This window comes from Ciconia boyciana, chromosome 33 (assembly GCF_034638445.1).
Source record: "Ciconia boyciana chromosome 33, ASM3463844v1, whole genome shotgun sequence".
NCBI lineage: Eukaryota > Metazoa > Chordata > Aves > Ciconiiformes > Ciconiidae > Ciconia > Ciconia boyciana.
In genome coordinates this window covers 1340714-1364916 of record NC_132966.1, presented here as the reverse complement: position 1 = coordinate 1364916, position 24203 = coordinate 1340714, and the positions used below count along the sequence as shown (strand labels likewise).

The window sequence follows — 24203 nt, the reverse complement described above, 5'->3', positions numbered from 1 at the left end:
AAGTGCGGCGGCGAACCGAGCGCTGCTCCCGCCGCCGGCCTGGACCGATTCGCTCCCGCAGATTCGCCACCGCCGCCCGCGCGGGTCCCGGCGCCGGAGCGGGGCTGAGCCCCGCGGCGCCGCCGCCTCGTCCCGTCCGCGTTTTTTCTCCTCCGCTTCCCCTTCCCTTCCCCGCTTCTCTCCGTCCTTCCCCGGCTCGCCTTCCTCCCCTCCCCGCGGCCGTGGCGAAAGTGCGGCGGCGGAGGCGCAGGGCGCTGGCGGGCGGCGGCGGCGGCTCCGCTCCGGTGCGCGGCGGCTGCGCCCCCCCCCGCCCGCCCCGCCCCGCCGCGTCGCGGCCCCTCAGCGCCGGGCGATGCCCCCGGGGCGGCGGTGAGGAGGGAGAGCTCCGCCATGGAGGCCCCGGGGCAGGGCTGCGGGCCGGCGGCCGCCCCCCCCGAGCCCGGCAACGAGGCCCCGCCGCCCGCTGAGGCCTCCCCGCCCGGGGCGGCCCGGGGACCGGAGGACGGGCGGTTGCGGCCCGGCGCTAAGCGGGTGACGTTCCCCTCCGACGAGGACATCGTCTCCGGGGCGGTGGAGCCCAAGGACCCCTGGAGACACGGTAACGGCCGGGGAGGGGGGGGTGGGCACCGGGCTGGGCTCCGGGGTCGGGGCCGGAGAGGCCGGAGCAGAGGCCCGGCTGCGGCCCCTCGGGCCCGGGGGAGGGATCCCCGGTTCCCAGCTGAAGCCGGGGTCGGGGGCCGGAGCGTGGCCTTCGGGACCCCCCAAACCCGTGGGCCCGGCCAAGCCACGGAGGCGAATCGGGGCCGACGGCGGGGAGCGGCCGCCCCCGTCCTCGCAGCCATCGCAGGCTTCGGCCGCGCTTCGGCCCGGAGGGGAGCTCCCGGCTTGGCCACCCTGCACCGGCATGGTGGTGATGGTCAGGCTCCGCCGGCGCGGTGGGAGAGCCCTGCCCGGCGCCCGGCTCTCCGGCCGGGGTCTGTGCGCCCACCGCCATCGAGGAGGGCGATGGTTCCGCGGCAGCAGCGTGGAGAAACCGGCGTCTCTTCCCCAAAGCGTTACCGGAGCTTCAGCTGCCCGAGGGAGGAGAAAGGGGATGACCTGGAGCTCCATCCCTCGAGGTCCCGAGGGTTTCGGTAACGCCACCGGATGCCAACGTCCACCCCAGCCCCTCCGGCAGCGCGGGGAGCTCGGCGCAGCGAGCGGACGAGCGTCGTGTTCCCGGGAAACGTCCCCGAATGAGGGGCACGGCCAGAACCTGAGCTCCGGCAAAGCACCGGCAGCCATTCTCCCGGTGTTCGTCAATCCGCTGCCGGTGGGTGCCAGACCCATCGGGGGCTCCGCTCGAGGCCCCTCTGCCGGGCTGGGTGAGGGGGTTTGGACCGGGATCCCGAGAATTGCGTGACGTGACCGGCTGCAAATTTCAGGACGTTCTTTATCCCGTACTGAAACACGGGAACTGGCTGGAGATACGGTATAGGACGTCGCGCTGCGCTACGAGCGTGGCCATCCCAAAAGCTCCTCGCAGGCCGCTGCTCGCCAGGGTTTGCGCCGTGAGCTGCGTTTCTCTGTCCCAAACCGAACCGCTGCGGTACCCGCCACCAAAAATCATCAGTCGCCGGCAGCCATGCCTCCTTTTTGGGAACCAAACAGGCCTTTCTTTTTATTTTTACTATGTCGCAAGCCAGAAATTGGGTTTTTCCTGAGTTTTTTCTAGTCGTGCGCCTCCCTGGGTGACGAGACCCGTTCCGGTTTCACCGCGCAGACATCGGACGTGGCCTAAAGGGCGCTGGATCTCGTTCTGTAGCACCAGTTAATTCTGGTTTTATTGCTCGGCGTTAGCCGGCTCGTCCCGAGGCAGTAACCCGTAGCCAGATGTCTCCGGCAACGGCGAAAAACCGCTCGCTAACACGATGTTGTTGTTTGTGTATCCCGCCGGCCGTGTTAATATGAAATTTCTGCCGCTCTGATCCTGCTCCGGATGGAGACGTGGTGTTTGCCTGGCAGAGCAAGCCCGGGGCTCGTCCCCCAGGCCCTTCTCCGCTGCTCCAGCAAACGGACGTCGTTTAGCGCTCTCAAACGAGCCGCTCTGTTTCCGCACGGCCGTATCCCAGAGGGAGATCCCAGATTCCTCAGCCGAGCTCGCCTTTCCCGAGGCTCCGGGCGTGCTGGCTCGGAGCTAAAAGCTTTCCCCGAAGGCATCGCGCCTTTTGGGTGTTGGGGACCTTTTCTTGAAAGCCGTTTAACCTCAGACTTCAGCCCCCGAAGGTGCCCAGCGTGAAGGGCCCGAAAGCAAATTTTCCCTCTGTAATTAGAGAGGAATCCCGTACGCTGCTGATCGTCCCGGCGCTGGGATTTGGGGAAGCCGGCGTCATCCGGGGCAGAGCCGGCATCCGGGACCTGCCTTTTCCTTGACTTTAGGAGCACGTTGCCCGTGACACCGCTTTTATTCTTCCTCTCACGTGTGGATAATAACTGTTTTTATTCGGGGCTTTATTTATCTCTCATTCATCATTCGTCGGCTGAAATTGCTCCGGCGGACGCGCCTCTGCTCGTTTGGCTTCCTTCTGGCTACTTGAATCCGAGCTCTCCTTCCCCGCCGGTACCGGCAGAGCCGGTTTTGCTGGGTGGCGAGAGGCTCGGCACTGCCGCTCACGCATCGGTTTGGGTCCTCCTCTCCGGTGCGCTTGCCACCCCGAAGCCCTCGAGGGCTTGGAAGAGGAAGGTAAGGACGGCGTATGGTTTACCACGAAGCTTCGCGCTACGCGACGCGAAGGAGGAGACGTGTTGACAGCATCGGTAGCGTCATTTACCAGGCAGCGGGGCTGTCTGCTCCCCGTTTCTCACCCCACGAGGCAGACGCTCGATTATTTTATAAACCGGCCATGTCCGAACGTCAGCAGTTCCCTCGCCTCTCGCAGAAACGCTGTGCTTGTACGCCGTGAGGCGGTCAGTGGCTTTATAGCATCACGTTTCTTACCGCATCAAGCACCGTGGCTTTTTTTTTTTAAATATTTCTCTTTTTTTACCTTCTTTTCCCGCCTTGGGACCATTGCACCTTTAAAGCATCCCGATCCGACAGCGCTACCTGAGCTCATAGATCAGTGGCCTCTCGACAGACCCGTGTCGGGTTCCGTTCGTCACTCCTTTCTGTGAAACCTTGCCGATTAGCATTAATTATTTCTACCTTTAATTCTTTATTGCCAGGCTGCGGTACCGGCCTCTCCGCCGCCTCGCCCGGATCGACGTCAGGTTAAATTACGACGCTTTCTGCTCTGACCTTGCTCTCCGCTCCTTCCCTGCAGCGGCCGCGTGGCCGGTGGCTCTCCGCCGGCCCCGTACCTCCGCCGACGGAGACCCAAAAGACCCAAAAGCTCGTCACATTTTTTCCCAACTTGTTTTCTGACAAACCCTGTCTTGATTTAAGCCCGCGCGAGTCCAAGGGGTTGGCTAGGATGGGATAGCTGCCGTCCGGCACCCCGCAGGCACGTGGTTTGTGGTGGTGCATTATTCGTTGGGAAATGAGCCAGAGCACAAGACGAGGGGGGGAAGTGCCCCCTTATTTCCTTTTCCCCCCCAACTCCTACGGCTTGGCCAACCGCTGTGTTAGAAAGCTCAGGAGCTCCGCGCTTGAGGAGAGGAGCCAGAGGGTTCCCTGCCGTCGAGACATGTCTTCTGCCGTCTCCGATGGAAAGCAGGGGAGGGGGGAGACATCCCCTTCGCCGGAGGAAGAGCGCATCCGGGTGTCGGGGTGACTCTGGCACTGCCTTCCTCTCCCTGCATCGGGACCCACCGGACCGAGAGCAAAGGAGCCGCTTGATTGCCGGCAAATTCCTCTGCTGGGGTGGGTTTTTTTAATGCTTCCCTAGAGAAGAAAATAATTTTCTTCCCGCTGCTGTTCCCCCTGCGTGGGAAGACGGGACGCAAAGCCTCGCCCGGGAGAAGCGGCAGCGGGATGCTCCCGAGCGGAGGCAAAGAGTGAGAGATCTCAGCTGGTGACCTCGGGGATGGAGGTAAATAATTTGATTTAAATCGTGTTAAAGTCGCCGCCTGATCGGATTTTGGGACGTACTCCCCGAGCAGCGCCAGGACAGGGACGTCCCGGCTGCCTACGTTGGCTCTCGCCTGCTTTTCCTTACGCTCTGCCTCGCAGGATGCGGCTCGGAGTCAGCGCAAACTACACAAAGTGCGGCCTGAGCCTGTGAAAAATCAGTTTTTCTCTTCCGTGGTGCGCAGGCCGAGAAGACGAGCTGACCGCAGCCGGCAGCTAATGCCGCCTGTTAATAAATAACGACCTGTTTGCTTTGGCGTCACGTCGTCCCGGGCTTGGACGTGGACGGAGGAGCAGGCGAAGCAAAACCCGCTGCGGGCAGAGCGGTTACAGGGCATGGAAATGCCGGGATTTAATAGGATTTAACGGTCGGTCCCCCCTCGGTGCCGCGCTTCCTCGCAGGCAGCGGGGCCTCTGCATCATCCCGATCCCCCAGGGGATTAAGTGCCTTTCGGGAGAGGTAAATCCCGAGGGATTTGGGGATCCTTTCCGGAGGATCCAGGTTTGTTGCTGCCTGAGTTGCAGCACCCCGGGGGGCTCCTCGTCGAGAACCGGAGCAAAAAAAAAAAGCCCCGAAGAGCTCGTAGTTAAGGGCAAAACACGTAAACGGTGCTTTTGGTGCCTGGGAAAAGGAGAGTGGCACGAGGCCACTGTCATCTCTTGCAGGAAGAAGTGTTATATGCATTTTAAACTTTATCCATGACTGTTTCTGGGTTTTCTTCTAAATTTTCCAGGCTTTCTCCCAGTGCTTCGTCAGCTGAGCGGCCGCGGTTTGTGTTTTCCGGTGCCCATGCCGTCACTGGAGCAGCTCCCGGTGAAGCCGGCGGCTGCTCTGCCAGGAGCCGTGGGCGAAAATTAGTAGAAAATTATCAGATGAAACACATCGAGTTACACAGGAGGCTGGGAAATACTCTCGTTATCGCTCTTCGGATCTTAATCCACCGAGCAATAATAAAGAGATTAATTACTAAGGTAGTTAACTCTGTTTGGGGATGTTAGCGCAGGGTTTTAAAATGGCAGCGGGGGTTAGGACGTGAGCGGGGTCAAAGCCGGTCGTGGTTTGAGTAGTAAATCTTAGTTCTTCGTCAGGGAAATGCGTTGACGTCTTGTGCAGCCGCTCTTCTCCGGGGGGAACCTGAAGCACCATGAGATGAGCTCTGGTTTCCATCTCATTTTGTCCTTTAACGTGGTTATTTTTGGGGCAGACTTTAAGGAAGGAGGGATCCAGGACGCTGTCGGGGGTGCTCCGAACGGAAACCTGCGCGGTCTCCAGCCTGCTCTTTCTAAAACCAGATATTTGAAGCCGCGGGTAATTCCACCCGAGCTAGGAGTCAGCCACGCTTTGCTTGCTCAGGTCACCCGCCCAACTGTGTGTAAATATGTATTTTATCAAACCTGTTTGCAGAACAGCTCTGCTTTTGTTTTACGGACGGCGTCGGCAGCGTAAAGCCCTTCTGCCAGCTCCGGAGCAGCTGAAAAACACGTGCCGTCCCGCCGGATCGGCCTCGGCCCTCGTCTGCCAGCCTGCTCTGCCAAAAAAAAAAAAAAAAAAAGCTTTTCCCAGAAATTTCAAGGGTTTTTAGAAGGCGGGTGTTACAGACACTGCAAATATTTGCTGGTGAGCCGCAAGACAGAGCTCAGGCAGGAAATATTAATACTGACTTGCAGGCTTCGTTACCACAAACGGGCAGGAGAGCGGCCCTTAGCGAAGGGGGAGAAGAGAAACGAGCAGGGATGGGACGCTCTAAAAAGCAGCGTGAAGATCCTTTTTAATTAAACCCCCTGATATCTAGCGAGGAAATTCCCTCAGAGGGTCTCGGTGCCGATCCTAAGGATGGATCGTTGGGGCAAAAGTGAGAATGTTTTTCATGGATCTGAGTTTTGGAAGAGCGAGGTGGCCTCAGAGCGAAGCCCGAGCTTTGCCGGAAGAACCGCCGCTGCTCGGTGTTGGCGTTGAACCTCCTTAACGGCTTCACGAGAGCAAAACCGAGATCAAATCCCAACCGCTCCTACCAGCAGCCCCAGCAAGATGATCCGGAGCCGCCGCGGAAGGGTTATGGACCAGCTGGGTGATCTCCTGCGGGGATCGCCGGTTACGGGGACGTGCGGAGCAGGTGCCGGGCTCGCCGGCGTTCTTGGTCTTGCCCGTACGGTTACGTTGCGACTCGGGGGGTAAACTCGGGGCGTTTTCCAGCACCCGGCAGATGCAGGAGCTGCGGGCGGGAACAGATGCGGCACTGGCGGTGAAGCCCGGAGAAGATCTGGGAGCAGCAGGTGAAAGATTCCTGCCGGTGATCTGGATCCGCTCGTGAGCCTCTAACCGCGTGGATGAAATCGTGCCGGGATGTTCTTCGGAAACAGGGAGTCGCTCCGGCCGCGTGGACCGCGCAGCGTCAGCACAGCTCTTGGCTCGCGCGGGACGGCGAGCTTCTCGGCGCACGTCTCTGCGTGAAGACGGACGTTGGACGCGGCTCGAGGGGACCACGAGATCCGTTACTTCTTCCCGCTGGGCTTCCAGCGAGGCTCGGCGAGCGCCGAGATGTGCCGGCACGTGCGCAGAGGGAAGCGGAAGCAAATCGCCATCCTCCAGCAACGAGGGTTGTTAAAATTTCGGACTTCCACCCAGGAGAGGGCAGAGTGAAGCATTTTACCGCCGGGAACTAATAAAAACTAGATTAGCGAAGCGTGCTTGAGTTCAGATTTGGGGAGAAATCCTTCAACCAGGACGCTTTGGAGCCGGGTTCGCAGACGCTTGGATCACCCCGTGCCCTTGCGCTCCCGGGGTGCTCGACCGCATTAGGACAGCGGCAACTCTCCTTCGCTCTCCTCGCTTTCCCAAAATCACGCTTGATTTTTTTTTTTTTTTTTGAGGAAAGCATTCACGTGGCAGATGGGATCCGAAATGTCGCAGCATGCTGCTAATCCCCTCGCTAACCTTAATATTTCTCTTATTTTTTTAGACGCGGGGCTCGCTCGGCCTCGGTGGATTTTTTTCCCCGGTGCCACCTTCAGCTCCCGGGGAATCGGCAACCCGGCGCATCCCCGCATCGCTTCGGAGGAGCGAATGCTTTCTGTCGCGTGGGGCTTTTGGGGTGTGAAAGCGGGTCTTAGGCTTCGCCTACTTAAGTGCTGGCTTGGGGTGCATTTAAACCTTTGCTGCTTTGCTCGGCCGGGTGTTAGTTGTCCCCGCAAACCTCGCCACGGTGGCCTGGAAAGGGTCATAGGGCTAAAAACTGCCGAAAAGGCATTTTTTTGGGTGGTGCAGCTGAGCCGGGGCACGGCGTTGCCTCTGCCACGTGTCGCTCTGACCACGTCCCGCTGCAGAGATGCCCGACAGGTTTGTTGTGAACAGGGAGAAGATTAAAATAGTCTTGTTGTTGTTGTTGTTATTTGGTTGGTTGTTTTGCAGCTGGCAGCGTGTTTAGGTTTTTATCGAGCTCTCTGGATGTCGTAATTGTCGGGGATGGGAGGGGGGGGTTGCTTCGTGCTCTGCCAGATGAGGTTCCCGGGGAATCTGGTTTCTCCAGATCGTCTTCCGACCGAGGATGGCCTTAGTGTTTATTCAAGCCGATCGCCGAACCGAAATCGCGCCAAAAGCGGAGGTGGGCATCGCCTCACGTGGCTAATGATCCCGCAGCAGCTCCCGCCGCCCGCGTCGGCTTCCCCGGCATCCGGAGCGGCGGCATTACCCGTGATTCAGGGAAGGCAGAAGCGGTGAGTAAATGCCGCTTGGCTGCTTGGAGCCGAGCTCGGCGGCGCCGAGGCGGTGACGGCAAAAGCACCCATCCTGCGGCTTCCAAACGAGGAGCTGAATTTCGAGGATGTATTTACCAAAGGATGACAAACTCTCGGAGATTTTAGCCGATGTCTCGCTGACTCGGGCTGACCCCCCAGTCCGCCGCACGCTGTTCCGGCTGTCTCCGGAAGCCGATTAGGGAAAATCTGGAGTTATACGTGGGGGTGGATGTTCCCTGTCTGGCTCCGTGCCCACACAGCGATCGCAAAACGATCGAGTGAAAAACCAAAGTTGAGTGAAACTAAAAGCAAGAGGAACGTATTTGACAGCGGTTTATTAACCACCGCAGCAACCTGCTGAGGGGGGTCGGGGTTTGTCGTCCCGTAACTCGTTCTACTCCCGAAAGAGCAGCTCTTGTGCCAAAACGCGGCTGGAGGAGGCAGGAGGTGCCGGCTACGCTCCTCCGGCCCCTCTTCTGCCCGAGCAAGACGGGGCTTGCTCCCGTAGACGTGTTCGAGCAAGCTCTGCTCAGGTTTTCCTTCATTCTGTTGCGTTTGAACATCCTTAATCCTTGTAATCCCCTTGCAGGCTCCTCTCCCGGCAGATAGTGGCGTCCGACGGGGAAACAGGGCCGTGTCGATCCCTGCGAACGCCGCCGTAACCTCACTTCTTACCCTGTACTTTTTCAGCCCAGAACGTGACTGTCGATGAAATCATGACCGCCTACAAGCAAGCCTGCCAGAAGCTGAACTGCAAGCAGATACCCAAACTACTGAAGCAGATACAGGTATAGCCGGTGGAGGTGCTGTCCCAGCACCGAATGATCACGTACACCCCTTGATTACACGACTCACCGTAGACTTTTACAGTCACCGGCGTGTCACACGGGAGCAAAAGCTCCCCTTTTCATAGCACGAGCAGGTTTCTGGGCAGGTGAAGCTTGCTGGAGAGAGCAAAAGTGAAGGAGCTTGCTCGCAAAATATTACGCGTAATTTAATGTGCTACCAGGCCCTGGTTTTTTCCCTGCTGAAGCTGCGTCCATCTCCTCGGGCTGCTGTGCAGGGGTAGCTCCAGCCCGGCTGGCAGCGGCGGGTGCTGGAGGTGGGCTCCGACGTCCCCGCTGCCCCCCTCCCGGCACGCCATCGAGCCAGGGGACGAGACTCGAACGGGCTCGTTTGCAAAGCGGTTTATACCTCGGATGTTATTTTAAATGGAAATCTGCGCACGCGGTCGGGGGCAGGAAGCCCGCAGGGAGACCGCGACGAGGGCTGTGGTTTTCCCTGCTCACATGGGGTGAATAAAAGTCCCATTGAAACGCTCAGGCCTGAGAGCAGCACGCTGGAGCACGATGTTCAGAGCTCTTCCCTTGGCCTGGGAGGGGAGAGTTTTGCTTTTTCACCCGCTGTGCCTTCCCCAAGCAGCTCCGGTGCCTTGACAGACCCTCATCTTCATCAGCCACCCTTCCTCAGAGAGCTCCAAGACCTTGTCCCGGGGAGAATCGCCAGCTCTCCCCGTGCATCCAGCCTGCAAAGCGCCGTAGGTGGCAGCTTTGCTTTCGAGTGAACCACGGGCTGGGAGTTCCCATATCCTCTCTTCATCTGGGGGAGGATTTGCCCGATTTGTCGCGTTACCTCGTTATTCTGGCACATTCATTCCCCTTCCCCCCCGCCCTCCTCCTCCTCCTGAGTATGAAATGCTGCGTTTTTTTTCTTTTGCAGGAATTTAAAGATCTGGCTCCCAGGATAGACTGCTTAGATCTGAAAGGTAAGCTCCTTTTCCATCACCAGGGGATTTTCTTTCTCTTCTGGGCAATCCCGGTGTTTCATTCCGTCGGTGCGGCTCTTGCTGGAGTCGCGGTCCCAGCTGGGGCTCTCGCAGGCTAGGGCGGGAGAGAGCCTTAATCCCAGCAAGAGCAGAAAAGTGAGTACCAGAGGTGTTTCTGTATGAGGAGTATTAACGTCCTGGTCGAGGAGCACCAAAACAGCAGCAGGATAGCTTCAGCGGCCCCTCGAGCAGCGGACTGTCCCTCACCACCTCCGAGCACCGTCCTCATCTACCCCCTGCCTCCCAAAACGGCTCATTCGGGGCACGAGTTAGGGCTGAGCGGAGCAGGTTTGGTGGAATACTTCTCCAACTGATATATCGAAACTCCTCGCCCGATGGGAAAACCGGAAAGGTGTTCCAGTTAATTCTCCTTACGGCAAACATCTTCGGGAACGATGGCTTTTGTGGAGCATCTCCCCTAGGTCCAGGAAGGAGAGGAAGAAGAAGGTCATCTTCACTTCCCTGCAAGGCAAATATTTTCCAGGGGGTTCTTCTAGCAGGTCGCTGCCTCTCTCCTCCTGCCTTCTGCTGGTCTCCTTCCCTTCCTAAAGAGCCTCTTCTCCCCCTCTGCGCTGGGGGCTGCCTCCCAAAAACAACCTGGCAGACCGGCAGCGAGAGCAGCCGCGGAGCAGGGATGCTCCCCAGCGCAGCCAGGGAGGAGATGGAACGGTCAGCGTTGGCCGGAGCGTTCTTCCTTCGTGGAGCGATGGTGTTGGCGTTGCTCCTCTCAGCGTCTGCCTCCCGCTGAGGTCCCGCCCGGGCTGTCCCCGTTTCCCACGACCCTCAACGGGTGTGTGAGTGGTTGGGGTTTGCTCCGGCAAACTCCAGCTTGGCTCTGGGGACAGAAGCCGTCTGCGGGGGCTGCAGCCTTGGGGTTTAATCCGTAGCACTTGGTGCCTGTTGTCGCTTATTCAGTGTTGGGGGGGGGGGAAACCCAAAGGTGGGGAACCACTTGGGAGCTGCTGTTATTGAACCCGAGAAAACACCTCGGGAGCCGGGCTGTCCGTGTCCTGAGCTGATTCGCCTGAAGGAGGACAGACGTGCTGCTGGAGGAGTAACAACACGAGCTTGCCCGAACGCCTCCCCACAAATAAAATCTTTTACAGGCCCCGTCACCATCATTTGGACTCAACTTTTGCCAGACGGGATTTTATCTTGACTTCTTACAAATTCCAGAGTCGTCGGCTGGCTGGGCAGCCGGAGCCCGCGTCCCCCTTCCCCTAGAAGCGGGGGTTTCTCGGAAGACCCCAAGCGATGCTGAAGCCCGGCTGCTGGTTGCTTTCTGCCGTTACACGCCACAGGACGCCGGCACAGCCCAGGCTCAGCCTTTAGCGAAGGGACCGTAGTCCCCCTCCGCAGCGCTTGCTTTGCCTGACCGTTTCCCCCCCCGGCACGCAGCCGCTTCTCCCCTGCGCTGGATCCCCCTCGCGATGGTTATCACAACAGAAACAAAGCTCTAGGTTTATTTTAAGCTGCGTTCCACCTTTTTCGCTCGAGCTGGCGTTGGACGTGGCCTCCTCTCGCTTTGAGACGTTGGAGGGAGCTGACGAGGGACCGCAGCTCGCCCCGGTCTCGTTGAGTGAATTCCCAGCTCCGCAGGGTGGGATCGGCCCGGGGCTTGGCTCCGGCGTGGAAAGGGCGATCCATTTGGGAAGCACAGGCTGGTTCCCCATCGCCGTCGCGGCTATACCAGCCAGGGAGGTGCCGGTGGGACGCGGGCCGGCGGGGCTACCGGAGACCCCAACGGGCCACCGTTTGCTGCTGCGTTTTCGGCTTTCGATGTTTCGGAGGGGATGGGTGGGGTTGCAGCGCGGAGGCGATGGTGCACCAGCCCGTTCTTCCTACGGCGGACAGGATCTGCTGGCGTTAGGAGGAAAGGTAGAGCTTCCACCGCCGCGTTTGCAGGTCCTCTCCTCCCCAAATACAGTTTGCCTGGCAGAATCACTCACTGGCAATCGATGCGGCGTCTAAAAGCAGCCAGCACAGATGGTTATTGGGGAAAAAGCCCCATTTTTCAACCAGAAGGAGCTCGTGCAGTGGTTTTGGGGGAGGCCAAGCCCCGTAAGCCAGCGGGGATGAGCTATCGTGGCTTGTCTGTGGGCTGGCCGGCACCTCGGGCCTCGGAGACTTGCTGCCGCGCAGGGCTGGTGAGGACGGTCCTAGGAAATAAGCAAATAAATAAGTAAATAAAAGCTCAAAGTCTTGGGAAATGTTCTCGGAGCGGCTTGTGCCAGCGCTTCCCTAAATTGAAACGTGAATAATTTAATTTGTCAGAGGCAGCAAACCAGCGTGCGTATTTACAACGTGCGGGTAGGGATTTAATTTCGCCCTCGTGGTGCTTTTATATAGCAAAAGGAGTAATCGGCCGGCCGTAAGTTCGTCGGCAGAGATGTTGGTAGCGTAATTCCAGCTGGACTGAAGCTGGCGAGGGGCTGGCTCGTTGGGAAGACGACTGTCTGCCCAGCGGCAAGGCAGAAATCCTGGCTTTCGCAAGCGTTGCCGCTGTGGCTGATCTGTGTTGGGTGAGCAACCGCGCTGGTTTTTAGGTGGGTTTCCAAAATCCTCCGAGCTTACCACGTGTAACCGAGCGAGAGACGTCCTTTCCGAAGTCTCCCTGTGGATCCCTCTCCCGGCTGCTGGCGAGCCCCGGCACGGCGTTCGGGGCTCCCTGCAATGGCCGGTCCCCGTCTGTTAACGAGAAATACCCATCCGAGGTGATGCCTTCCGCGCTGGGCCGGGCTCGCGTGAATAAATCAACGTGAACGCCCAAAATTGGGTTTGAATTTCCCTTCAGGCGGGGTGTTTGAAAGGTGCGCTGCCTCCGAACGGGGGAGAAAGCCGCCTTTCCACGTGTCCTCTGTCCTGCGGCTTGGGGCTCTCGAGTTCACGGCTGTACGTGCCCTGCGCGTTACGTGCCGAAGCACCCAAATTCACCTTATTCTGCTCTTTCCCCAGGGGAGAAGCTGGATTACAAAGCCTGCGAGGCGCTGGAAGAAATTTTCAAGCGGGTCCAGTTCAAAATCGTTGATTTGGAGCAAACGAGCTTGGATGAAGATGTAAGTGGCCGTGACCTCTCCCGGCTTCTCGTTCCTGTTTCGCAGCTAACGTGAACCTCACGGGTTTTGTTGTCGGTCCTTAGCTCCTCCTGAGCACTGGCTTATTTTTTTGGGTCTGTACTGTGTCACTGTACCCATTCCCTTTGTACCCGCGCTCTTATTTAGCGTGGTTTTATTAGTTTAGTAGACTATTATCTGTTGGTGCGGCATTTGCTGCTCCAAAGGGAAGAGGTTGACTGCTGGCTTTGAAGCCCAGATGGCCACGAAGCTCCGAGGCATTTTAAAGACGTATTTTAAAAGCTCTTCTGAAAGCTGAGGGGGTTGTGAGTAGCTCTCAGACGGCTTTTCAGGGCCGAGGACGAAGTTCAGGCTCTCTTCTGCACGTCCCATCCCATCCCGACTTGCCTTCCTCCTCCCTCGCAATGCCTGGGGCTCTGAGTTCAGGTCCCAGCGGGTAAGCGGAGGAGGTTAAAAATTAAGGAAGTGGTTAAAAATTATTTTAGCCAGCTCCGATCCTGAGTTCGCCTTGCCCCGGAGCATCCCCTTTCAGTCCTTGCGTCTCCAAGGTTCGTGTTTTTCCCGCGTCGTCCATCCCTACCCCGAACCTGCCTTCAGACCTGTCTTGTCCGTGTTTGCTTGGAAGCCCGTGATGCCTTTTTTTTTTCCCCCCCACTGCTTTTTCCCACTCGAGCAGCACTTTGGGAAGGCTCAGCAGCCACGAGCTTCTCGGGACCACTGCCCATGCAAAGTGGGGAAAAATGTGACTTGGACGGTGGCTCTGGTCCCACCCCGTGACGGTGCTGGCTCCGAGCCGTGGCGGTTTCTCGCTGACCCCGTCCCGTGCTGACGCAGCCGGCCGGCGTCCCGCCTGACTCGGGCACGATCCCGCTGGGCTGCCGGGGTGGCCGCAGGACGGGGCTGTTTGGGGGATGGATGAGGCCCCCGACGGCGGCGCGGACGTGCGGCCGCAGAGCAGGGACGGGCTGGCTGAGCTCGTGACATCTTTGGCTGTAAAACGATCCTGTGCTTCGTTCGACTCGTTATCTTGCGGGAGGAACAATTATACGTTAATAATTTAAACGTATCCCGTGGCTTCAGAGACGGACGGTGCGGGCAGAGGTTGTGTTAGAGCGAGGCCGTCTGCAGAGCGCGAGCTGTCCGACGTGTCTCCGCGTCTGCTGCCGGGGCAAAACATCCACGGAGGGTTAACACCAGCCCCCCGCAGCCCTGAGACCTCCCGCTCCTGTCCCCGTCCCCCCGATCCACTACGCAGCAGCAGTCTTTTTCCTCCGGGGACTTAATCACCCAGTACCCAGATTCTTCTCCTCCTCCTTTCCTGAGCACCCTCCTCTCTCCTGAGCACCCCGTTTCCAGCAGAAAGTCCTGTCGTTCCCCGAAGACCTGTTCTTTCTCTTGTTTGCCTTCATGCTGGTGTTTTCCAGTCCTCCAGGTCCCTCCGCATAATTTTTCGGGAAGCCTTGCAGCGCTTTTGTGGCTCTTCTCTGCCCGCTCCAGCATACGTTTCAGCTAATTTTCTCCAAAGAGGCTCATTATGTAATTAAGCAAATTGTTCCGCTTCTGCCGTAGGAGCTTTAGACATTTCACAGGCAAGAGTCCTGCTCTGCTAATCCCTTTCGCTCCTAACCCTGCTATAAGTCTTGGGTTTTATACCTTTTTTTTGGCCCGATCGGATTAGCGGGCGATTTCTTGGCTGGGGAAACGTCGCTGCTGCCTGCGGAGCTGGCCAACCCCGCAGGGAGCGGACAGGCGCTGAGCCGATAGCCCTGCCTCAGCTCAGGTTGAATATCCAGAAAAAATCCCAAAACAAAACCATTTTTCCATGTTCTTGGAAGCGTCGTTCCAGCGCCTGCGCGTCCCTGGTGCCGTAACCTGCTCCGACCGAGTTCGCTTTCTCTCCCGGTGCCGAGAGGGGCAGGGTGGGGGTTGAATCCCTCCATAAGGTGCCATCTCGGGTTCGCTCGTGGAAATCTTCACCCGCAGGCTTTACCCCGCGGGGCGGCTCTGCCGGCACAGCCTGCAGCGGGAACGGCTACACCGGAGCCGTCATCCCATCCCAGGCCTTGCTGGGTCCCTGTCTGCCCAGGTGACGGTCCCCGAGCACGTGCTCGATGGCGGGGGCACCGGGAATATGGCGAGATGCCCTTTTTTTTTGTCCTCCTGGAGTATCTGTGGGCAGAGAGACGCGGGGGGACCCAGCACCGTGGCCGGGGGAGCACAGGGGCTGCCGGGGGCTGGCACGGGGTGGGGGGAGACGCAAAGCCTGGTGCCAGCGGGCACGGGGACGGGCGGACTCGTCACCCGAGGTGCTAATTTGTTTGCGCTTGAGGTTGAAGGAAGGGCTGCCTTGGGGAGGGGGAATGCGGACTTTGTCTGCAAGAGCTTAATGGCGACGTACCGGAGCGGTGACGTGAGGTCGTGCGAGAGGCGTCCGGAGGAACCGGCCTGTGCCTGAGCCTCTTGCATCCCAGCCCAGCAAAACCTCTATTTTTTTTAATTTTTTTTTTCCTTTCAAATCTCGCTCAGCCTCTGCCCATGTGCTTAACGCAGCTTTTCCATCTGCCTTTGTTTTGCAGGGCGCCTCGGCGTTATTTGACATGATCGAGTATTACGAGTCGGCGACGCACCTCAACATCTCCTTTAACAAACACATCGGCACCCGAGGCTGGCAGGCAGCTGCCCACATGATGAGGAAGGTTTGTGCTCGCTCACGAATATTTTCAGCACCCACTTTAACTCCCTCTCGGGTGAGTCTCTCGAAAGACTCCTGTGTGCTTCCCGAGACCGTACGTGTGGTTTTGTGCTCGCCTGTCCAGAAAACCACCCGATTCAGAAAGACCTGGTTAGTCCAGGCTCGGAGGCAGGGAAAAAAAAACCTCACCCTTCCCACTTGCCACGGGGTTGCTTAATGCCTCGGCGAGCACCCCGAGCAGAGAAAATGGAAATGCAGATCCCAGCAAAAAAAAAAAAAAAAGAGCAGGCTGTTATTAGTGGTGTGCTTGCAGGGTCAGCCTCTGGAGCTGAGTAGTCATTATCTTTACGGCAGGATGACTAGTGCCGGTGTTTGACTTTTGCAGGGCTAATTAACCTCATTGTTCAGCGCTTGAATTCGCTCTGAAAGCCGAGCGCAGAGGAGGCAGCGTCCCGCGCCTCCTGCTCAGGGCGCGGCGCAAAAACCACCCTCGATCCGCAATTACCTCTCGACCTGCTAATTTGAATTTCGGCGTTACCGATGGTTCACCCGGCGCGTTGCACAACTCCGGTTGGAAAGCTGCGTCCCCGTAGCGTTCCCCGCCACGCAGGCGTCTTCCCGGTGGGGCTGATATTGGGAATTGGAGCTCACGCAGTGCAGGCAATGCCCACCCCGTGTTGTGGAAAAGCCAAATGTCACCAGGCGGTGCTGGCCGACCCCGTAGTGATGCTTTAAAACCGGCTGCGTGTACGGTGGTGCGGTGATTGAGCTCGAGACGCCCTTGGTACGGCTGCAGCTTGGGCCTCTTAATTTCTGGGTAGGCGAGGGAGAATCCAGAGGTGTGAAAGGGCTTATGTTAGGACGGAAAATGGTAAATCAGCCAAACGGAGGCCGTTGGCGTGCTGCAGATCTCGAGCAGGAACAGACGGCGTGTGCAAAGCCAGGGAAGGGTCTTAGGGCTTGGAAGCCAACCCCAGACAAGGGACACGTGGCTCGATGCCTTCCCAGACCCCGGATCCGGAGAGCTCAGGGCAGCACATCCTCGGATGTGTAAGGACGAGGGAAGCTTTTCTTTGGAGAACGTGAAGCTGCTACGGTCACCTGAAGCACATCCTCCCCGGTGCCGTAGCTCGAGGGTGACGGCAGACTCGGCACGGAGGCGATTCTCCGGGAGATAAGGTGTTTATCTGGAACGGTGTGGTTCGAGCGTGGAGCTCGGTGCGGGCTGTCCCAGCCCGTGGGGTTATCCGAGCGGTTCCTTCTGGCTCTTTGGCTTTTATCTGAAGCCCGTAGGGTGACCAAAACAATGTTTCGGATTAGCGTAAGTCATCCCAGGAGCTCTTACCTGAGCGGCCCGGTGGCCGGGATGGGACTTGGCCGGGAAAACAGCTTGGCCTTAAGCCCGACCTAGAAAAACAGCCAAAAAACCAGCAGCCGAGGCTGCGCGGGGCCGAGCGCCGATCCCTCTCGTGTCTTCCCCTCCGCAGACGAACTGCCTGCAGTACCTGGACGCCCGAAACACGCCCTTGCTGGACCACTCGGCACCCTTCGTGGCACGTGCCCTGCGCATCAGCAGCAGCCTGGTCGTCCTGCACCTGGAGAACGCCAGCCTCTCGGGACGCCCGCTCATGCTGCTGGGTGAGTCACCGGAGAGCGGGCACCGAGTTCGGGCATCCGCAGTGCCCGCCCGTGTCCCAGGACAAGGCGGGAATGCCGGGTGCACGGGGCAGAGCAGTGCCGACGCCGGGCTCGCCGTCCTGGCGACGCAGAGCGAGGTCTCGGGGCGGTCAATGCCAGCGCGGCGGCACCGGCGTCTGTCCCGGGTGGGAGGTCGGGTGTTTCTGTGCCAGCCCAGCCTGCGGGCAGTGGGTGTAAGGCAGCGCTGGGCAGCCCCCGTCGTTAAGCTAATGAATTAGCAATAAATCACGGCCGGGCTGGAGCGAATGGCAGTGTTGTGATAGCAGCGATGAGCTAAGGGCTCTGGCAGGGGAGCGTTTCTGGGGTTTAAGTGTTTATTAGGTTGGCCTAGCTGGAAAAAGGCGATGTGCTGGCGAGGGCACGTGCCGTGCGTGAATTGACAACGTCTCCGGCCACGGGCAGCCCCTTCGTGCCGGCACGAGCCGCCGCCGCTTCCCTTTGCGGGTGGGAGGGCAAACAGGGGCTTGTGCTGCTGGCCAAACACCTTGGAAATCCAGCCGGGGATTTCAACCGGCATCCCGACTGCGACCGCGGTGGGTGGCGAGGCAGCCGCGAGTGCGTGCACACGCTCTGTGGCACCGCCTTGGGCTCGGACGGGCGTGAGCGCTTGTAACGGCACGGCCAGGACGCTCCCGAGCCCGCGCGTTGTGACCGCTGGGTGACCGCGCGGGCACGCCAGCCGGCAGCGCCTCTTCTCCCAGCCCATCCCGGTGCGGGATGCGGGTTGAGGTGTTGGTTTTTTGCCTTTTCAGCCACGGCTCTGAAGATGAACATGAACCTGCGGGAGCTCTACCTGGCCGATAACAAGCTGAACGGGCTGCAGGACTCGGCTCAGCTCGGCAACCTGCTGAAATTCAACTGCTACATACAGATACTTGACCTGAGGAACAATCACATCCTGGACTCAGGTGAGGGCCCCTCGCCGCTCCTTCGGGCAGAGCCCCGATTCCCTGGAGTTTTCACCCGGTTTTAAGGCGGGGAGGAACTCGGCTACGAGACGCATTGCTCTGGGGGGGCCCCAAGCTGAGCCGAAGCAGGAGGGTTGCGCAGAGCAGCTTCAAAAGGATTTTGGCAGGGTAAAACTCTCGGTTTTTTAAAGCTAAGATCGTTGGAGAAACTTTGATTGCTTCCAAGGCCGGGCTGCGAGGTTCACGGCCGCTTCCGAAGGTAGGGAGAGATGGGGATGCCTCGTGCCTCGGAGTCACGTCTTTCAGCTCCCTCCATCTCTCGCTCCCATCTGGTTTTTCTCCTCCTCGCTCCCCAGAGCCAAACGAGCGGCCAAATCTAATATCAACCCAGGAATTGCGAAACAATTCCAGCCCGGACTTCAGTCCCGGCTGGTTCTGGTCGGCGATGCCGATTACTCAGCCGAGCGCAGCGGTTTGGCAGAGGAGCCGTGGTTGCTCCGAGCGAGCTGTGCCGGCTGCCTCCGGGTTGGGTGTAAAGGTAACCGAGCGTGACCGAGTCGGATGTCGCCGGCGCTGTTGTGGCCACCCATGCTCCCGGATGGGTCCCACCCTAAAGTACAAATATTAATTTGCCACCTTCCAGGTCAGCTGCCACGTCCCTCGCATCTTTGGGTGCTTAATAACGAGCGGCGCCGGGGCTGTACGTGTCGGAAGGCGCTTGCTGGGCGTTGCTGCGGGTTTCTGCAGCATCGCTGGCGTCGGGGTGCTGCGCGCTTATCAAATAAGTATGTTTGCAGCGATTTAAAATGCCTCGGCCTGGGCAGGATTGGACCAGGGAGGTGTACGGAGCGGTGGAGGATCCGCCTCTGCAAACCGCTCCGCAACCCCAATGTCTGGCGAAGAGGGGGGACGGTGACCCAAAGGAAGGAGCGCCCACCCTTCCTCCGGCCTCCGCCCGCGGCCGGGTGCCGCCCCGCGTCCCCCCCGGTGCCGCGAGCGGGCGCGGTGGGCAGGGGGTCACCCTGCGCGCAGCGCCAGCCCCAAGCGTCCCGTGTCCCCACGCCTCTGGCTGCCTCCCCGGGGGTTTTGTTCCCTTCTCCGAAGGCTCCGGCCTAGCGCCGGTTGATTTTATACGCCGAGAGGTTTAATTGCTTCTTTGCGCGCAGGGGAGCGATGCGCTTTGCCCGCGGCCGAGGTCAAACCAAGCAATTGGGGGAAGGGGTTTGGAGGGGGGACGGTGTTGGGAGGCGCTGCCGGCGCCGGAGCTTGGCGTAACGATGCCGTGGCTTTCTCCGTCGCTGCCTGGGCGCTGTCGTCCTGCCCGTCCGTCGGATCGGGCAGCGCCGGAGCAGAGGGACGGATCAGAGGAAGCAAGGAAAGCGCTGTTAGAGCTGGCAGGGGAGGGCTGACCCCCCCGGCTGTTTTCCAGGCTTGGCGTATATCTGCGAAGGGCTGAAGGAGCAGCGGAAAGGGCTGGTCACTCTGGTTTTGTGGAACAACCAGCTGACTCACACCGGCATGGCCTATCTGGGGATGACGCTGGTGAGTAGATCTCGGCACCTTCCTGGGGGTGATGGCTTACCGACGGGCGCTCGGCTTTGCTCTCGGTGACCGCCGGGGCCAGATCCGGGCGGTGGTGGGAGCGTACCGGCCGAGCGGGTCGGCACGACGTGTGCCCCTGGTGCTGCGTCAGAGGAGAATCTGTCCCTTGTCCCCCCTCCGCTGCTGCTCGGGCTCGGTTAGAGGAACAACCATGAATTAAACCCGCTCGGGCTTGGGACGGACCCGCCGTCCCGTCCGCCTCGAGCTGTTTTTCCCCTGGGTACCCGCAGCCTCACACGCAGAGCCTGGAGACCCTGAACCTGGGCCACAACCCCATCGGGAACGAAGGCGTCCGCAACCTGAAGAACGGGCTGATCGGGAACCGCTCCGTCCTTCGCCTGGGCTTGGCGTCCACCAAACTGACCTGCGAAGGTGGGTGGAGGCCGGCACCCGCCGGCTGTGCCGACCGCAGCCCCGGTTTGGCTGGCAGCTCACCCGTCGGAAGCTCTGCACGCCCCGCAGAGCTTCCCTTGCTCTAGACCAGCACGCTCTGGTCCTTGAGGAGGTGGCTCGGTCCGGCTCGGCTCAGCCCTGCGGCTGCGTGGGGTCTCTGCGGGGGACACGGCGCGGCTCTAACCAAAATGCCGCAGCCGGCCTGTCCAAGGCTGTCTCCTCCCGTGGGTTTGGTGCCTCTGGCGTCTCCTACGCCCCGCGGAAACCTTTTTGCTGAGCACGCAGGGTGCCTGGGAGCTGGCACCCAGCTCCCGCTGACATCCACCGTCCCTCCCAAAACACCGAGCTCCGCTAGACGCCACCCCGAGGAGCACCGTCAGGGGACCGGCGGTGTCACGCCTTGTTCCCTGCCCTCACCGGCGGCTCTCCTGTCCCGCAGGCGCTGTGGCGGTGGCGGAGTTCATCGCCGAGAGCCCGCGGCTGCTTCGCCTGGACCTGCGAGAGAACGAGATCAAGACGGGCGGTCTCATGGCGTTGTCGCTGGCTCTGAAGGTCAACCACTCGCTGCTGCGCCTCGACTTGGACAGGGAGCCCAAGAAGGAGTCGGTGGGTAACGCACCCCCTCGCCCACCCCTCTCTCGTTGAGTCCCCCCCGGCAGGAAAGCGCCATCCTCGAGGGTGACGCCTCCGGGCTTCCGCTCGGCTCCGCCGCTTTCCCGTTTTTCAGCTGAAATTAATTCCTGCCCAGCCTGCGGCCACGTGGTTTTGTGCAAAGCTCGGCCTGTAAGATATCGGCTGCTTCCCGGCCGGCAGCCCTGCACTGGGATGCTGAACGCACCCCGACACCACAGCTCGGGTCGGGGGGATTTCGGGGGGGTCTCCGATCCAGCCCCCTGCTCCGAGCCGGACCCGGCCAGCACCCGTCACTCGGGGTCCTGCTCCACTGAGTGTCGAGCATCCCCCGGGATGAGAATCCCACCATCCTGGCGGCGATCGCTTTGAGAAGCCCTTAGGGAACTCGATTCTCGGGCGATTTAATTGTTTCTTGGGGAAATATCAGTCACGTCTTACAGGGGTGGAGATAAAACCCACCCTGTTACCGCGTGCCTGGCTGGAAAATACACGTAAAGCCGATTGTTCCCAGACCGCCGATTCCTGAACGTTCCAAATAACTGAGAGTTTCTCTTCCCTCGCAGGTAAAAAGTTTCATCGAAACCCAGAAGGCTCTGCTGGCCGAGATCCAGAACGGCTGCAAGCGCAACTTCATCCTGGCCAAAGAGAAGGAGGAGAAGGAACAGAAGCTGCAGCAGTCGGCCTCCATGCCGGAGATCACCGTGACGGAGCCTCTGGAGGAGGGTCCGGCAGAGGATGGCCAAGACGACAGCGCCGCCTCCACTCCGGAAGAGGGGGAAGAAGCCGGGGAGACCCCGATGGCCTCGGAGAACGGGGATGCAGAGCCGGCGGAGGACGACGACAGAGGCGACGTGACGGACTCCGATTCGGACACGGACGAGGAGGCGGACGCTGGGTTAGAGACGAAGGACTTGAGCGAACCGCCGCGACGCCCCGACTCCACCGACGGTGTTACCGCGCCCCAGCCGCTGCTGTCCCCGGAGAGGCCGAGGGACCGGCCGCCCCCGCTGCACATCGCCGAGGAATCTCAGCGTGACGCCGGCACGGGGAGTCCAGCCGCCTCTCCGGCCTCTGCGCCCTCCCAGGGAAACGAGAGGAGGATTTCGGTTTCCAGTCCCGGGCGAGGCCATAAAATCTTTGTGGTGACACGAGTGGAGAGCCTGCCGGAGCGAGCCACCGATGCCGCGCGCCCACGGGAGGATGCCGATGCCGCCGCAAAACCCGCTGAGCTCCAGAGCCCGGCTCTGGCCACAAAACCTGAACTGCCGGCACCCCGGGCAAACAGAGCGGTTCCCGAATCCGCTGCCGGCTCGGCAACGGCGCCAGCAGCGCCGAGCGCCGGCTCCAACCCCGAGCGGGGCGACGCCGCGGCCTGCGAGAGCGCGGCCCACGACACTCCCCTCCCCAATGGGCTGAAGACGGATTTTGCGCGAGCGCTGCCGGAAGCGTCCTCGGACGGCGACGGGAAAATGGGGAGCTGCGCCGCCGAGCACGGTAAGAGCTCCAGAACCGAGCACCCCTCCGGCCGCTCTCCCCCAAAATCAGCGCGGCGGAGCCATTCCCCGTGCCGGCTCTTCCCGGGGCTTTAAATCCCCTGCTGCTTTCCCGAGGGGGGTGCCCACGGGTGCAGTAATTTGTTGCTGGGGGGGGGGCTTTTCCTGGGGGAGCTTTAACCCGAAGTGAATCTCCCCACACTTAAGAGCTTCGTTCTTTGAAGCACGCCTTAATTAGGCTCCCGAACGAGCTGAGCCCGTTGAGCCTCTTCGTTAGCGATCGGGCTAACGCGCCGCGTTCCCCCGTGCACATTTTTTTGGGGGGGGGAACGGGGAAGGCGGGCAGGCGAAGGAAACGGCGGCCTTTTGCTTGCAGAGCTGAGCTGCTGCAAGAACGAGCAGGAGCTGGAGGAGCTGCTCCTCGAGGCCAGCCAGGACGCGGGGCAGGAGCCGCTGTGACCGCAGGTGAGCGGGGACAGGGGCTGGGGACAGCCCTGGGAGCGTCCGCGGGGCCGGGGTCCCCATCGCCGCTCTCTCTCCTCTCTCTTTGCAGGTCCTCGGGGCCGCTCGGCGTCGAGGGGAGGCTCCGGCGTAGCTTTATTCTCTTCCCACTCCACGCAACGATTTAAGAAACCAACCTCGGGCTTCAGGACAAAGGGTTATTTTACAAATATTCCCCCCCCCCCCCCCCCCGAACAGTTTCCTGCCCCCAGACTCTTCCCCAGGCGCCCGACTCGCCTCCCCCTGCGCCGAGGGACCCTGCTGTGGCCCCAGGGCGACGGAGGGAAGGGAAGGAGAGCAGAGAAAAATGACCCAGACGGGGACGTCCCGGCTCCCAGCCGTCCCTGCCCTCGCTGGACACTACCTGACACCTTCGCCTTTTCTTTTTCTATCTTTCTCCGAGGAGGAGATCCCGCGCCGGGGCGAAGGCGCCACGGCCTCGGTCCCACCGGGGAGGTTAAAACCGCACACTACAGGGACCGAGGCGCCAGCGGCATGGTGGCACGTGCCGGGAGAAGGATGGAGGGCTGCGCGGTCGCGTGCCGTCGCCCGCGGGGGAGCCTCTTGTCACTAAAGATACCCAGGACAGGCTGCGTCCGCAGCCGCAATGGTTATTTATTTTTAAGTTCCTTTTTTTTTGTTTGTTTGTTCGTTTGTTTGTTTTCGGTATATATTTATCATCAGCTGCAAAGATACTGGGTGGGGATTTAGAGGATGGTGGTAGAATTAATTAATTCCTTCGGGGCTAACCTGCAACTGAACTCCTGCTCCTGGGCTGCCGGAAAAAAAAAACAACCCAGAAACACAAAAAGCGGCATTGGGGGAGCCCCCCCCTCCCCATGCAAACCCCCCCGCCGGGGGCTGCGGCTTCCAGAGGGGCCGGGGGGCTGCCAGGCCACGAGCCGCTTCCTCGCAGCCGGCTGTGCCGGCATGCCGTCTTCCCGGCGCGGTGGGGACCCCCCCCTTGGCTGGGGGGGGGGGGGGGTCCAAGGTGGGAACCCCCGGCCGTGGCAGGAGCCGGTTCCCGGCTGGACGGCGTCACCCGCGGCGTCCCCTCCCTCCCGCCTTCGGGAAATCGGGCCGGCGAGGGGCTGCCGCGGCCCCGGCGTGGGGTGGGCGTCCGCTTGGAGGTGACACCCGGGGGGCACCCCCCCCCCCCCACCTCCCTGCCCTCCCCAGGGCTCCCTCCGGGCCGGCGGCCGGTTTTCTCAGGGAGGGTGCGGGGTGGGGGGTCCTGCCCGGCGTCGCCGCCGAGGAGGAGGAAGAGGACGCATCGCTTTTCTTTCTTAAGTGCAATAAATCTATCAGGGAGCTGGGGCGGGGGGGGCTGCGGCGCTGACACTACGGCGGGGGGGGGCCGGCGGCCATCGATCTGCTGGTGTTCGTCATTTCTTTCTGTCGTGTATTTTTGTTAACACTGTTTTCTATTAAACGAGATCTGCATTCGTCACCGACTCCCCCCACCTCCCCCTCTTTTGGCTCATCCCGTCTCAAAAATCAGCTTTTTTTTTTTTATTTGGGGGGGGGGGTCTTTATGCCTCATCTGTCTCCAAAGTAAGAAATTAAACACAACACCCCCCACCCCCCAAAAAAAAAAAACA

General features: G+C 60.3%; 1 protein-coding gene across 1 annotated transcript; it reads left to right on the top strand.

The window, feature by feature from the left end:
* Nucleotides 1-31: 31 nt before the first annotated feature.
* Nucleotides 32-23943, top strand: PPP1R37 (protein phosphatase 1 regulatory subunit 37). Its single transcript, XM_072848885.1, has 13 exons — nt 32-598; nt 8474-8571; nt 9503-9548; nt 12564-12664; nt 15259-15378; nt 16862-17012; nt 17825-17980; nt 19410-19522; nt 19813-19954; nt 20415-20581; nt 21172-22102; nt 22478-22566; nt 22655-23943. Exons 1-12 carry the CDS (start codon nt 391-393, stop codon nt 22558-22560), a joined length of 2316 nt encoding a protein of 771 aa, XP_072704986.1. The 5' UTR covers nt 32-390; the 3' UTR covers nt 22561-22566; nt 22655-23943.
* The last annotated feature ends 260 nt before the right edge of the window (nt 23944-24203 follow it).

Bases quoted from the DNA above. Each gene is read 5' to 3' on its own strand.
- PPP1R37 (XM_072848885.1), top strand. From the start codon at position 391: ATGGAGGCCCCGGGGCAGGGCTGCGGGCCGGCGGCCGCCCCCCCCGAG. The intron at 17,981-19,409 runs GTGAGGGCCCCT...GCTGTTTTCCAG, and splicing joins CAATCACATCCTGGACTCAG to GCTTGGCGTATATCTGCGAA. The intron at 19,955-20,414 runs GTGGGTGGAGGC...CCTGTCCCGCAG, and splicing joins CACCAAACTGACCTGCGAAG to GCGCTGTGGCGGTGGCGGAG.